Raw genomic sequence first — 14,297 nt, 5'->3', positions numbered from 1 at the left:
CAAATCACACGCAACAAATAAGAATAAATATAAATACAAAATAAATAAACATTAAAAATATACTAAATTAAAATTGATAAATAATTCGACCGCAGCCATACTTTCTAATCTGGAACATCCGAGGGGTGCTTGAATGCAGCATTATTAAAACACCAGTGGGTTGGTTTGTTTTGTTTCACTTTCCTACTCAAGCCAGGTGGGCGGTGCCTTCCCCATCTTTCTCACCAGCACAGCCCCTGCACCGCCCCTCTTTCTTTCATCTTGGACATAAATCAGACGCAGCCGTTACCAGGTCATTAGGGCGGAGTGTGTGTGTGTGGACAAAAATCAATCATGTGTCATTTCAATCAGCTGTGAGTGTGTGTAAGTGTGTGTGTCGGTGTGTGTGTGTGAGACCTGCTTCACACTCGGTGCACAGCGACCTGCAAACCACAGGTACAGGTTTTTTAGTAATAATCTCATTTGGTGCTTTTAATCCACTGTGCAGAGAAATGACATGTCTTTGCTGTTTATGCACAGATGTGTTGCTCAGCGCTTTAAATGTGTTAAAATGTGATTTCTTATTGTTTCCTGTTCGCTGTTGTGCTCTGCAGAAGAAAGAGTCCAAACTTCCTGTGTGTTTTACATTTGTCCTGCTTTAACTGGAAACTAAATCATGTTCACGTCTTTCTAATTTGCTTGGTTTTGTTTGCATTTTTCATTATTAGTAAAGATGAATAATTGTGTAGATTGTGAATTCCTTCATTTTCAATAGAAACGCTGTGTGCAGTGTGTGAGCAGCAGAGCAGACATGCCTGGGCAAGCCTCAGTGTGGACTCCATTCAAATGCATGAATCAATGAATGAATGAAATATGTTTTTATAATTGATTTACAGTCTCTCCAGGTAACAAGACATTAAAATCCACATACACCAGATTCAAAATCCTGCATATACATTTTAAAATCTATAAATCCAAACACACAGGGTCTGGTAATGGAGCCATCTAGTGGTGGTCCCTCTGAAGTGTGGTTGTTCACTCAAATGTGTTTAACTTCACTCTGATGTGTGAGATTCACTTTGCAGAATGATGCACTGAACCAAACTGTGCACAGGTTAAATTAGAGCGGTGTGATAATCACAAAACCTCCATTTAAACTGCAGCAAACAGAAAATGTCATTTATAAATGCTGTGATGACAATTTTAAATCGGCACCTGCAAAAAGTTTATCGCACTTCGCAGGAAGGTTGTTCTCGTAATCTGTCACATTTATTGATCCTCCTCCTGTGACCCCAGACTGACTCAATGGTCTAGTAGTAGTAATGATGATAATAATCAGCACCTTCTAACAATTTTACAAAGTAGAGAAGAAGCAAAACTTTAAAATACAAACCAGACACCAGGCAGTTGACTGAAAGGACACATAAGAGATAAAGCAGTAAAATAAACAAAATAGAAACAATATACCTCACCATCTGTTCTTGTCTCAGCTGATATGACTTTATGATTGATTTCGTCAGTCTGAGTTTAATATGTACAAACCTGCAGGATTTATTCATGATGTCAGAACTGATCGTGGTTTAATGTTCAATTAACGTGTTGTGAAGTGGAAACAAGGAGAATGAACTTTTCTGGGAATTAGGAGACATCTGCTGTCAAGTATTCAAACATTTGAAATCAAGAATATTATTATTTTCTCCTCCAAGGTAAAGCCATATTTTGGAGATCTAGATGGAGAAATAACATCTGTGTTAAAGCCAACACTTTCCTAATGCAGATTCCAGATGTGTTTTGGAACTTGTGGATGATTTTATGTAAAATTCTCATGTACTTTGTTTGGAACAGTCAGAAAATACAGCTCCTGTTTTGGGGATTTGTGTAGTGCTCTAAAAACTAGAATATAAGTCTTTAATGTGATTAATCTCTGTACGTTTCCTTATGGACGTGAGTAATAAAGCTCGCTCCACACCTAACTATTACATTTAACTTTAATATAAACGTTTTAACTGGAAAACTCACACAGTTTGAGACTTAAAGAAGCAGAACAGAGGAAAAAAGCGTGAATCAAACCTTTTTCAAAACTCAACTGCAACATCAAAATTCTTTACAAATAAAGATTGAAGTTGTAACACTTCATTTCAACATGTGTTCTTGTTTTCCAGACATGGCTCGACTCCTGATCCTCCTGCTCCTCCTCACCTGTCAGTGTCCGGCCGTCAGCGGACTGTTTGAGTGGCTGAGGAGGACAGAGGCTCCTCCAGCTCCACCTCCTCCACCAGCCGCTGTAGCTCCAGCTCTTCTGGCAAAGGACGCTCAGTTTGAAATGACCACTGGCGACGAGAAGTTTTTGTCCGAGGCGAAGCAGCTGGAGCTCAGCCCGTTGGACAGTTGTCACTACAAGGTCAAAACAAACCTTCACAGTCAGACACTTTCATTATTGATTCATCTGCCAAGTGCTTTTTGTTTTGAGCTCCTCTTGTAAAGATTTGGAGTTATATAATAAAATCCTGATTCTGATTAATTTATTGACAAAGAAATGTAATTCAGGCTATAAACTCAAAATTGTATCGTAAATGTCGGACTATAAGTAAACGAAAACATGAATACAACTGAATATATAGAACTTGAATTAAGAAAATAAACATATTCTTTGTTGTGTGATATATAAACATAAATTGATATCTTCTCTGAATTGTTTATTTCATGAAATAAAAGTTTTCATATTGCTAAACATAACCATTGACACCAATATGTCTGGGAATATTTAGCCTTAGTCTATAGGCTATATATTAGTCCAAATCTATTTAATTTACCATGAAAGAAAATAAAGAAAATCCTCACACTGTAAAGGCTGCCACTAAAAACTTTTTAAAACCCGAATATCAATATATTCGACACTTCAAACACTGATATGAAAGATGGGAAAAGCTTTAGAACAAACTGGAAATGAAATAATACTCGTGTTGCTCCTGTGTCGTGTCGCAGGTGGTCGCCCGGCTGAGGTCGAGCTGTGAGAGCCTCTCGGAGGAGCAGCTGGCGAAGCTCGGCGTGGTTCTGTTCAACTGTCAGGCCGAGAGCGAGGGCCGGCAGACCTACCCCTGCACAGAGGAAATGGTAAACACACACACACGCAGTTATTCTACATAATTTACTGTAGTACACTGAATAATTTCCCTGTGATGTGTCAGTCTATTAAAGAGTGCACAGTGGACATGGACTCGGACACGTGGAACGCTTATCACATAGTGAGCAACCGAGCTCGCTCCGTCTGCTACGCAACTCGCCAGCAGCTCTTCCGACGCAGAGCGGAGCACACGGTCAACGCTCTCATCTCCACGGCAACCAGTCAGCTGGATGCCATGAAGGACCTGAAGGTGGAGTTGGGTTTATCTTCTACCTTTGCAGCTTCTCGTGCACCAGTTTGTCATGTGACCTGTGATCGTGGTTGCACAGGAGGGCCAGTCGGAGTTGCGGGAGCTGACTGCGGCCTCCCTGGACAAGCTGCTGCAGGGCCACAGCTCTCTGCAGGTCCAGCAGGGGAAACTGCACGAAGGCCAGGGGCAGATGGAGAGTTCACTGAAGAGCAACCTGGAGCGTCTGGGTCAGGAGAAAGCTCTCATCGCCTCCGGACAGGAGCTGGTGGCTCAGCTCATCCAGGGCATCACCAAGAGGATGGGTCTGTGCTTTTATGTAATTCCACAGAGGAAACGGTTCAAAAGGAACAATATGTTGAGCTAAAACTCCCAAAAAAAAAAAAAAAGTATGCTGCTTTTTTAAATTGCTTGTTACTCCTTTCTCATGTGCAGCAATTTTTATTTCTGCAAAATGTTTCTGTATCTGTGCTTCATTGCTGTGATCTTCAATTTTTCATCTTGAACTTGTTCAGCACCTTGTTACTGTTTTGAAAAGTGCTATATAAATAAAGTTATTATTACTACTAGTGTTGTTAGTAATGTAATATCTCAACCATCTCGTCTTTCAGAGAACGTGAGTGAACATCTGCAGGTTCAAGGCTCCGAGGTGCAGGACAGCCACAAGGCGATCGTCAGAGACCTGGCAGACGTCAGACACCAGGCTCAGGACATCTATGAGAAAATTGGTAATAAAAAAAAAAAAGGCATCGCAATCTGAAGTCATCACGTGATTTCTACATCTGCAGTTTATATCCGTCCTGTTCGTTTGTGCTGTTGCTCAGACCACAGTATGCTGGAGTTCCTGCAGTACCAGGACCAGACCTCCCAGTACTACAGCGACCTGATGGACAAACTGGAACGCATGAACAGCACGCTGGGCTTCATGCTGCACTACATCGATAACATGCAGAGTCGGATAGAGGAGCGGCTGCACGTGATCCAGGGCTACCTCGGCTGGGCAGGTGAGACCGGCCCACGTCGTCTGTGCCCCTGCTCAGGGCTCAGACATTTTGATTTGTAATATAACAGTTAATTCATACAGCGACATTTACAGAAATCCAGTGTGTTGACCAGAACAAGTATTGTGCAATATGAAGGATGGATATTTACAATTTGAAGTATGTACAGTACGACTGTTATTGATCACGGAAAGTGCAAAAACAAATTCAGAAAAATGGCGAGAAAGAGAATCAATTAATGTCTTGATCATTTTAAAGAATTTTATTTTCACCTTTGTCAGTAAAATGTCCTGAATTCACAGAAATACGATGATTTACTTTTTATTCCTCGTGGATCAGTGAGTGTTTCTCTCGTGCAGGTCTGAGTCTGACGGCCATGTGGACGTGCATTGCACACACGGGCTACTTCGTCATGTCTGCCGTCCTCCTGACGTTCCTGCGTTGTCCCGGTTTCTCTCGAGCGATGCTGCTGCTCACCGTCCCTCTGAACGCAGTGGCCGAGGTCAACCAGCAGCCAGCGCTGGATCTCAGCAGCCTCACCCTGCTGCTGCTCACTGTGTCTCTGGGTACAGACTGAAAAACCTGCCAGCAAGACAAACAAAACGTCCCCTGTGTTTTTGCATGAATGTGCTGATCCCGTGTCTTTCCCGTGTGCAGGTCACTGGTTTGTGAATCAGCTGTGGTCGAGCCTCGGAGGGAAGTCGGCTGTCCCGCTGCCTCTGGCCCCGTGTGACGTCGTGGAACCACAGAAGCACCAAGTTCCAGCGGGTCACTCGTATCCGGCATCGTCTACACCACAGAAGTGAGTCCGCAACGCACGACGACTTTCACTGAACCTGACATTTGTTCTCCTGATGGTTGTCGATTAAAAAATAAAATTAAACGCCTGGTATAATGTAACAGAACCCACATGTGACATTTTCAAAACATCTTAACTTGTAAAATCAACTGTCCAGAACTAAAAGTACTTTGATTCACATTGATATAATCAGAAAAATTACATTTAAGAATTGGTTGTTTGGTCATACAAGAAATGCAATTAGTTTAACTAGAGTTAAAAAAAATATAACATGTTAAAATGTAGTAAAAGAACAGATTTTAATAAAACATGTTAAAATGACATTTAAAAGAAATTAAATGAATTAGAACAGAAAAGAAAGTGATAAAAAAAAATAACAAGTGCAGGAGTAATCTCAGATCTGCACCTTTTTTTAACATTCAATTTTTCTTGGACCATGTCTCCACACACCAACAGAACTTCAAAAACTCAAGTTCCTTAGTGGAGGTAATACAAATGTGCAGCAGTAAAAGAGATTTGTGCTCTTATTGTTTTGTAGTTGATCAGTTTGATGCCGTGAGTTTTATTCTTTAATCCCCAGAGATGAAATGGTCGGTTTCCTGGAGCCAGACGACCTCCTGCACCAGGACAGCTTCTTGTCAGGTCAGATTAAATATATATCACACCTTTTCAAACTGTGGAATATATAAGAAGCAATTCCTTGGTAGTTTTAGTGACTGTTTGCTGTGTGCAGGCGACCTGGGGCTGTCAGCGGTGTCGCCTCCTCGCAGGAAGCCGATGCTCGAATCCAGGTTCATGCAAATAAAAGGCACATCCTGTCACTCCACTCCCAGACTGATGGAACAGCACGTTTCTGCGGTAGGAACGTCACTCCCTTTCACAGGTTACTCACGCTATGAAAACAATTCAGATTATGTTGTGGTAAATATCTGTATCTTGCCCAGGCCCTGGGTGACGACATACCAGTGAGGATCCTGGGAGGAGTTTTTGATGCAGTGAACAACTCGCATGATTTAGCGAATGACTCTCGAAGTGCGAGTCCAGCTCCGTCACTAGTTAGCAACAGGTTGGTGTTTTGTTTTCTTCACACTGGAGCCTGACAGATTTATCGATGGCAGAAATCAGTCAGAAATAACTGGGTCAGACACATCTGCCTTTATGTGAAAAGGGATTTTACAGAATAAATATTTATTATTCAAAGTTATTTATAATAAAGTTGATGGTTAAACTGTAAAATATCATGCAAAAGTTTGATAATGTCGTTTAATGGCTGCTGCACACTAGAGGATAATTGGATCAGAAGTGTCGATCAATCAATATCATTTAGTCTTCAGATGTGACTGTGCCCTTATGACTAAAAGTTGGTCATAACTTTCTCATCTGATTTTAAGTTCTACACATTAAACTGATCATGAACTTCTCCTGTTCCTGTGGCAGCTCCGCGTCCGGCCGTCAGCTGTGCAATGGGATCACTAAGACGGGGAAGGCCTGTAAGAAGAGAGCCGTGCTGGGACTGGACTTCTGCAGAGTCCATGACGGAGGCCACGCCTCCTACGCTTACTCCTGAAAATACTCAACTTCCTCCTCAGCATGAATTTCACTGGTGGACGGACGTCCCTGCAAAAATACTAATGAAGCGTAACTGTGTCCTTCGTAGTTGCTTTCAATTTGCTAAGCAGGAAATATAGTTGCTCATTTTTAAAAATGTACTTTATTGTTAACACTTTTTAATGTTCTTTTAAGTTAATAAATTATTTCTTAACCCGTCAATAAGTCTGTATGTCTATGTATTGCGACAGCCGCTCTAGTTGCACTGCTGGATTCCATCATAGAATGGATCTTCCATTTGAGATATGAAAACCGGCTCAGACTTCTCAGCCCCCCCCCCACGTGAAATCGTTGCTTCAGCTCCTTCCATGAGAGAAGGCTGTTTTGCCTTTAAATCATGCGATAGGGAAATAGGTATTAAGTAATAGGCTACATTTGAATAATTAAAATTTGTATGGAAAATAAGCGATGAAATCATAACTGGATTAGAGAGGATGATTGAGAACAATCTGGCTAGTGTACGACCCGCTCTACCTCCTGAGCCACAGACGCTCAATGTGATGGAGCTCTTAACATTCACACAGGACACTCGAAGGCATGATCATGGATATCAAATTTATTTTGCTCAGTCCAAACATTAAAAAATTTAAATCACTGCAACCTATATATATTTAAATAAACCAATTTAAAACCTTTTTTAAAAATTCTAAATCCCAAACCACTTACCGAGGTAAATTCTTCCCAATAAAAGAGCTCACACTACATAACTGAAATACTACCCACTGGTAGTAGAATGTGTAGCGTTACCCAGTACTGTGGTGCAGAGATGTATTTAAGACGAGTTACTCAATCCAAAGACCTCATCTATATATAGAGGAGTGTGAAGGATCCATGTAAAAGGTGTTTGCACGTACAAAAGCCTAAAATAAAAAACACCAGATTTCTAGAACCGTTGAATCACATCCCTATGGGATTCAACCTCATACCAGTCAACGATTAAAAGATGACGCTCAAGTAACTTGTTAAGGATCCTTACTTTTGCGTCAACGCATTTCCACTTCTTGGAAGCGTTCAAAGTCACAGAATTCAACTGACTGAACATTCGCCACCTTGTCCTTCTTCCAGCCTCTTCTTCTCTTCCCCGTCAGTGGAGGGCCGAAGACATTTCTCACTTGCGGGCGGTGTCGTAATTGGCAACGAACCATTCGCAGGTTTCCTTTATGGCTGTAAATGACAAAAAGATGATTCAGAGGAGACAATCGAACAGCACGTACCCAAAAACCAACGGTCATGTCAGAAACGGCTCCCACCTTGTTTGAAGGGCGTGAATTTGAAGTTTGGCTGGTAGCGCTTCAGCTTTGCATTGCTGGCAGTCTTTTTGAACTGGCCGTCTGATTTACTGGTGTCGTACTTTCACATCAAGGTTAAGGAAACAAGATTAAATCTGGGTACATCTTGTGTTTCTCATATCAAAGTCAATTTTATACAAATTTCATACGTTAACAGTGTCAAACATTTTCCAAAATAAAAAATTTAAGGTTATTGGGTTTTCCTTCTTTCTAGGCATTGATCACTTTAACTTTCGGAAAATCTAGTTTAGATTCGTAGATGCCTGAGATCATAAACAACACACAGCTATTGCATCCATTAAATTGGACATCACAGAACTTAAACCAGCAGCAACTATAATAAAGGATTTTCATTTTCACTCCTTCACTCCCTGAGTGTCTGTTCTCTGTCACTCTGGTGAGTGGGTTCGATCTCCTGTGAGAAGAACTGACTGAGTCACAGCTTCAACTGTCACAATCAGCTCCAGTTGAAGAGTGAAGCTGAACTGTGGATCAGTTAAAAAGACTCAGAAGTTATTAAAAACCAGAGTTTATCTCCAATATTCAGCAGGAAACTGTTAAAATATGATGGATTCTAAACAGAGTTTGGTGGATTTGTTACAGCTGCAGTTCGGCTACAAATCAGTCCAGACTAATGTAAAAAACAACAGTTTCAGGTTGAACAGCTTTGGGTGAACTTGTGATTTAAAGGATACTTGAACTTCTCCTTCAAAGCCCATCGCCTGGATAACTTCATCTGCTGCTTCCTTGATGGACACTTCGTCTTCCTCTCCAACTGCGACCGACAGACAACACAGTTACTAAACTTCACGGCTTCAATATCAGCATCCTCAACGTGTCCTGTGTGACGACTTACCAGAGAGGATGATTGGGTCGACCTCTGGGTAATCGCACAGGACCCACAGGAAGAGACGAGCCAGGTCCAAGGAGTAGATGAACTGTCTTCTGGGTTTGCCAGAGCCCCAGACCACGAAGGGCTGACCCTCCTCTAATGAGCAAAACAAAACGTAAGAGTTAAATGACTCTATAGACTATTCTTTATACCTGCTCATAGGGATAAACACAATGTTATCAATAAAGTGAAAAAAAAAATGCAACTTGACTTAATAAACATAATGCAATACAAACCTAAAAGCTCATCTAAAATCATCACGAGCTGGTTACATATCCTGTGCCAAATGTTTCATATTTATTCAAGAGACATTTTTAAAAACAGAGGAAGAGAGTCCATTCTATTCTTTGTTGTCAGTCTTTATATACCGTCTATGTGCGTGAGACTGTGACTTACTTTTAGCAATGTACGCTTTGTGGATGAGACCTGGCAGCACGTGGCCGTTCTCAATGTGGAAGTTGTCGTGAGGACCAAACACATTTGTGGGGATCACGGCGGTGTAGGCGCGTCCGTGCGTCTTGAAATACGCCCTGAGAGACATGCACACATTCAGCACACTTTGAACCACTTTGTCCTTCACTGGGCCTCATCGAGGGACCGCCTACTCAGCTGACGTTCTCTGGCCCCGCTACGTATTTTTACACTTCTCAGCACATACTTTGATGTATTTGTGACCATGGGCTATCACCACATAATGGTAACGTTTGCATAATCAGAGCTTATGAAAACATCATCTCTCGGTGATCAAAAACAAACAAATGCTTTGCATGCTAATTCGCATAGAGGGGGAGAGTGAGATACCAGGTCTGAACAGAGCCATAGAGACAAACAACCATTCACACCTACAGGCATTTTAAAGTCTCCAGCTACACAACCTGCATTGTGTCATTGAACTCAAGAGTATGTGGAGAAAACAGGCACAGGGGAGAACATCCACACAGAGAAGCAAGCAGCCCAGAACCTAGATGTTACTGATAAATTGTGTTCATAAGTCCACAAATGTGTTTTGTAAGGTCACTGTGACCTTGACCTTTGACCCCCATATTGAAATCGTTTCATCCATGAGCTTAAGTGAAAGTTTGCTCGTAATTTGAGAGGATTTCCTGGAGGGTGTTCCTGAGCTATCGTGTTCACAAGGCAACAAATGCGTTTTGCGAGGTCACAGTGACCTTGACCTTTTACTCCCAATATCTCATCGGTTCATCCTTGAGCACAACATTTGAACCAGATATTTAAGAAATTCTGTCAAAGCATTCTTGAGATATTGTGTTTATGGCAATGGAATGGGCGGACAACCCGAAAACATGATGCCTCCGGCCACTGGCTGTCACCAGGGTTCACGTACCTGTTATGAACATCAAGCATTCTCTTTGCATAGGAGTAACCAAAGTTGGACTCATGAGGTGGACCATTATGGACCTGGTACAAAGAAAACAAAGAAAGGTTAGTTAGCATGTTCAAAACACAAAAGGTGTGGTGCAGCCTGACTTCAACAGCCTCTTACCATGGTCTCATCGATAGGATAGGTGGTCTTATCTGGAAAGATGCAGGTGGATAGGCACGACACCACCTTCACGACACCCAGTTCATGGGCTACATGCAGCACGTTGTCATTGATGTGGATGTTGTTCCTCTAGAGGGAGCAGACATATCAGTGTCAAATGTGAAAGTAACCGATTACTGGATAACCATAACACAAATTTACCAACAACACGTCTTCGGTAACACACAGCCTTTATTTGCAGTGTAAGCGGAAGAGCAACTCCCTCATACCCAAAAGTCCAGGTTGGATTTCATGTTCCTGTAAAGACCTCCAACCAGAGCAGCCAGGTGGATGACATGGGTCGGCCGATGCTTCTCGAACACCGCCCGTGTCTCTTCCATGTTCCTGAACAGAGTTAAGTGAAGTTGAGGTGAGGTAAGGCACAGTAAGATGAGGTAAGGTGAGGTACAGTAAGGTGAGGTGAGGTACAGTGAGGTGAGGTACAGTAAGATGAGGTAAGGTACAGTAAGATGAGGTAAGGTACAGTAAGGTGAGGTAAGGTACAGTAAGATGAGGTGAGGTACAGTAAGATGAGGTAAGGTACAGTAAGATGAGGTAAGGTACAGTAAGATGAGGTGAGGTACAGTAAGGTGAGGTAAGATGAGGTACAGTAAGGTGAGGTACAGTAAGATGAGGTGAGGTACAGTAAGATGAGGTGAGGTACAGTAGGTGAGGTGAGGTACAGTAAGATGAGGTAAGGTACAGTAAGATGAGGTAAGGCACAGTAAGATGAGGTAAGGTACAGTAAGGTGAGGTAAGGTACAGTAAGGTGAGGTAAGGTACAGTAAGATGAGGTAAGGTACAGTAAGATGAGGTAAGGTACAGTAAGATGAGGTAAGGTGTAGTAAGATGAGGTAAGGCACAGTAAGATGAGGTAAGGTACAGTAAGGTGAGGTAAGGTACAGTAAGATGAGGTAAGGTACAGTAAGATGAGGTGAGGTACAGTAAGATGAGGTGAGGTACAGTAAGATGAGGTAAGGTACAGTAAGATGAGGTAAGGTACAGTAAGATGAGGTAAGGTACAGTAAGATGAGGTAAGGTACAGTAAGATGAGGTGAGGTACAGTAAGATGAGGTAAGGTACAGTAAGATGAGGTAAGGTACAGTAAGATGAGGTAAGGTACAGTAAGATGAGGTAAGGTACAGTAAGATGAGGTAAGGTACAGTAAGATGAGGTAAGGCACAGTAATATGAGGTAAGGTACAGTAAGGTGAGGTAAGGATTATTGCAATAACTAGTCTCGACATTGTTTTTATACACACTTAAACATCAGCAGTGTTTAGAGGAGGCGTGAGTCTCACATGAGGTCGGCATCTTTGGAGGAGAGGAATATCCATTCTTCCCCCTCCTTGTCTCCTCGCTCCTCTTTGACCACATGCTGTATGGCCCTGCCCACCAGGCCAGACCCTCCCGTCACCAACACCTTCATTGACATGGCGCGATTAACCTGGACACAAGGGAACCAAGATATACCTTTTGTGACATACAAAACAAGACACAATTGTCAGAGAGCTAACCTGGATTACCCAGGCTACAAAAAAGGCATTAAAAGGAAAAGTAATCACGAACAATCAATTCAGTTAATCAATTAGTATTCAATAATGATATTCAAATCCAATGTAACAGGGACAGAGAAGATCACGGCCCAATCCGAGCAGGTAAGACAGATTTTTGAATCCACCTCATCAGGCTCCAGGGATCAGCTCATTTGCCTCTTTGTCCAGGACGATTGTGAGAAACCAGCTGGTTCTTGGATCAACTCCCTCTAATCACTTTAAACGTTGTCACTTTTCTTCCTCTTTTAACACACATGTCCAGAAAGTGGTCTATCTTTTGTGATGGAAAATTATACCACTATACTGTATTATATATTATCTCTGTTCACATATGACCATGTCTGCTTGTGTAACTGCCAAGATGACCTTTGCTGACCTGCCACAAATGTGAACTAACTGTGCTCACTTCCTCCACGAGGACCTTGTTCTTTGTCTTATCTCTTGGGAGTTTACTTTTCACTCGGTTCACACACTCACATCTGCTATTCACACACATCCCCCCTTCACCAAATCTGCATGAGCACACGTCTGCTAAGGTTTCTTTTGTCATTCCCTCTGCAGAATGCTCTTCACATGCTGTATGATTGTCTGACCTTCCTTGCCAGGAATAAAGTACCTAAAAGACCATTATTCTCAGATCTCTTCATTTCAGAAGTCTCACCAGGTCTAATTTCCACCACAGATTACAAGGATCTCCTTCCTTCAGTTACTCTCACTCCTCTTTCATGCACACAGGTGCGTCCAACTTATCACCTCCCTTACCCCCTCCTTCTTTTCACGTTCAGGTGTGAAGGGCCATCCTGTCTATTTTATTTTCTCCTCACAGCTACACAATGATCACCATTATTACCTCCGTCTGTGAAAAACTACTCAGATTTCAACACAGCTAAATGGAAGGATGGGACATGGGCCAAGAGAGTAGCCATTAAACATAGTCTCTCTCTCTCTCTCTCTCTCTCTCTCTCTCTCTCTCTCTCTCTCTGCACCTCTCTCTCTTCTCTCTCTCTCTCTCTCTCTCTCTCTCCTCTCTCTCTCTCTGTGTACCTCTCTCTCTGTGCACCTCTCTCTCATACAGTGGTATCAAAATATAACTAACCAGCTTCAATGACAAACTTGTAGACACCTTTTCATTTTTGACAAATAAAAAAACAGAATCCAACTTCATAGTCTCCCAGACTTGTAAGTTTTCAGTTGAATGTTTTCCATTGGTTTTACTTCAACTTCAAACCTCTCAAGTTTATTAAGTTATCATATTATACTTGATCGGCGTCACCTGTAATACATAAACCCACAATTCTCCTTCCTGGTGCATTCTAGGACGGACACGTTAGGTTCAGTGAAGCCGGATAAGGACAGGACATCCTGGACATGTCTAATCCGCCACCTGGTACACACCCATGTATTCGCGTTAATGCAACTGGTGCAGAAGTGACAGGCACAAACAGTGAAAGTAACTTTTATGAAGAAGCAGGATTCGAGCCCGTTGACACTTCCTCCCGTGGTGTGGTCAGGAGGTTCCACCCGGCGTCCCCACACTCATTCAGGGGGTTGGTTACCTTGGCCGAGGACACGTCATTCAAACAGGGAAGCACCACGCACGTATTTTAATTTCAAGTAAGAATCAAAGACAACCACCACGCGTGGACGAGAGGAATGGATCCGAACAGCAAACCACAACAAACCACAACAACCACCGCTAGCTAGATGCCGAGCCGTGTTGAGCTAACGGTGTGCGGCCAGGGATGCGTGAGAGCGGTCACGTACCTTCCGGGCTACCTCGGTGAAAGCAGCTGTTTGTCCCCGAGGAAGAGGAGCAGGGGTCGGCTCGGACGGATCCACACGCAGGTGGAGGAGGAGGTAGATGTCCAGTGTGTTTATAAACAGATGTTCTTCAACTTCCACGCGTCACTTCATCTGCACTGTCCTCCCTCCGTCTCTTCTTCTGCGGTGGTTTCACGCCCGAGCGGTCTCACTACCGCCACCCCCCGGGGACACTGAGGTAGTGTCAGGGAATCAGGCGAGCCGGTTCCATGTCATTTGATTTTATTTATCGCTGATTTGATGTTTTATATGTTTTTGTACTTTTACACTGTACTTTTATCACAACTAATGTACAGGACATTTTGTAACATGAAGTTTATCTTGAAAAAATTTTAAGAAATCGATTTAAAGTCAAAAATGTACAAATCAAAACTGTTAAATTTAAAACGAGACAAATAAACAACATTAAAAAGGGGTTAAAGTTAAAAAGGATACATCT

At 42.4% G+C, this 14,297-nt stretch overlaps 2 protein-coding genes across 2 annotated transcripts; one reads left to right on the top strand and one right to left on the bottom strand.

Annotated features, from left to right (window-relative positions):
* The first annotated feature begins 53 nt into the window (after window positions 1–53).
* bmb (brambleberry) lies at window positions 54–6,920 on the top strand. The gene is made up of 13 exons (XM_035176341.2): window positions 54–435; window positions 2,142–2,380; window positions 2,965–3,093; window positions 3,168–3,353; window positions 3,433–3,655; window positions 3,962–4,078; window positions 4,175–4,354; window positions 4,711–4,917; window positions 5,009–5,153; window positions 5,731–5,792; window positions 5,884–6,008; window positions 6,095–6,216; window positions 6,588–6,920. The coding sequence occupies exons 2-13, from the start codon at window positions 2,144–2,146 to the stop codon at window positions 6,715–6,717; spliced, it is 1,863 nt and encodes a 620-aa protein (XP_035032232.2). The 5' UTR covers window positions 54–435; window positions 2,142–2,143; the 3' UTR covers window positions 6,718–6,920.
* A 379-nt stretch (window positions 6,921–7,299) lies between these two features.
* LOC118120894 (GDP-L-fucose synthase-like) lies at window positions 7,300–13,996 on the bottom strand. Its single transcript, XM_035176347.2, has 10 exons — window positions 13,802–13,996; window positions 11,783–11,928; window positions 10,713–10,827; window positions 10,444–10,572; window positions 10,285–10,358; window positions 9,336–9,469; window positions 8,904–9,035; window positions 8,743–8,822; window positions 8,009–8,108; window positions 7,300–7,922 (listed from the first exon to the last, which is right to left on the bottom strand). Exons 2-10 carry the CDS (start codon window positions 11,914–11,916, stop codon window positions 7,867–7,869), a joined length of 954 nt encoding a protein of 317 aa, XP_035032238.1. The 5' UTR covers window positions 11,917–11,928; window positions 13,802–13,996; the 3' UTR covers window positions 7,300–7,866.
* Window positions 13,997–14,297: the final 301 nt, after the last annotated feature.

The sequence above is a fragment of the Hippoglossus stenolepis genome, chromosome 14 (genome assembly GCF_022539355.2).
Source record: "Hippoglossus stenolepis isolate QCI-W04-F060 chromosome 14, HSTE1.2, whole genome shotgun sequence".
NCBI lineage: Eukaryota > Metazoa > Chordata > Actinopteri > Pleuronectiformes > Pleuronectidae > Hippoglossus > Hippoglossus stenolepis.
Note: the sequence above shows the minus strand (reverse complement) of the source record. Positions and strands in the feature narration are given on the sequence as shown.

What these genes read in the sequence shown, in the direction of transcription:
- bmb (XM_035176341.2), top strand. Translation starts at nt 2,144, where the DNA reads ATGGCTCGACTCCTGATCCTCCTGCTCCTCCTCACCTGTCAGTGTCCG. An exon ending in TGGACAGTTGTCACTACAAG is followed by an intron (nt 2,381 to 2,964) that starts GTCAAAACAAAC and finishes GTCGTGTCGCAG; the next exon opens with GTGGTCGCCCGGCTGAGGTC. An exon ending in ATGCCATGAAGGACCTGAAG is followed by an intron (nt 3,354 to 3,432) that starts GTGGAGTTGGGT and finishes GTGGTTGCACAG; the next exon opens with GAGGGCCAGTCGGAGTTGCG.
- LOC118120894 (XM_035176347.2), bottom strand. Translation starts at nt 11,916, where the DNA reads ATGTCAATGAAGGTGTTGGTGACGGGAGGGTCTGGCCTGGTGGGCAGG. An exon ending in TCCAAAGATGCCGACCTCAT is followed by an intron (nt 10,828 to 11,782) that starts GTGAGACTCACG and finishes AACTCTGTTCAG; the next exon opens with GAACATGGAAGAGACACGGG. An exon ending in ATGCTTGATGTTCATAACAG is followed by an intron (nt 9,470 to 10,284) that starts GTACGTGAACCC and finishes CATGTCTCTCAG; the next exon opens with GGCGTATTTCAAGACGCACG.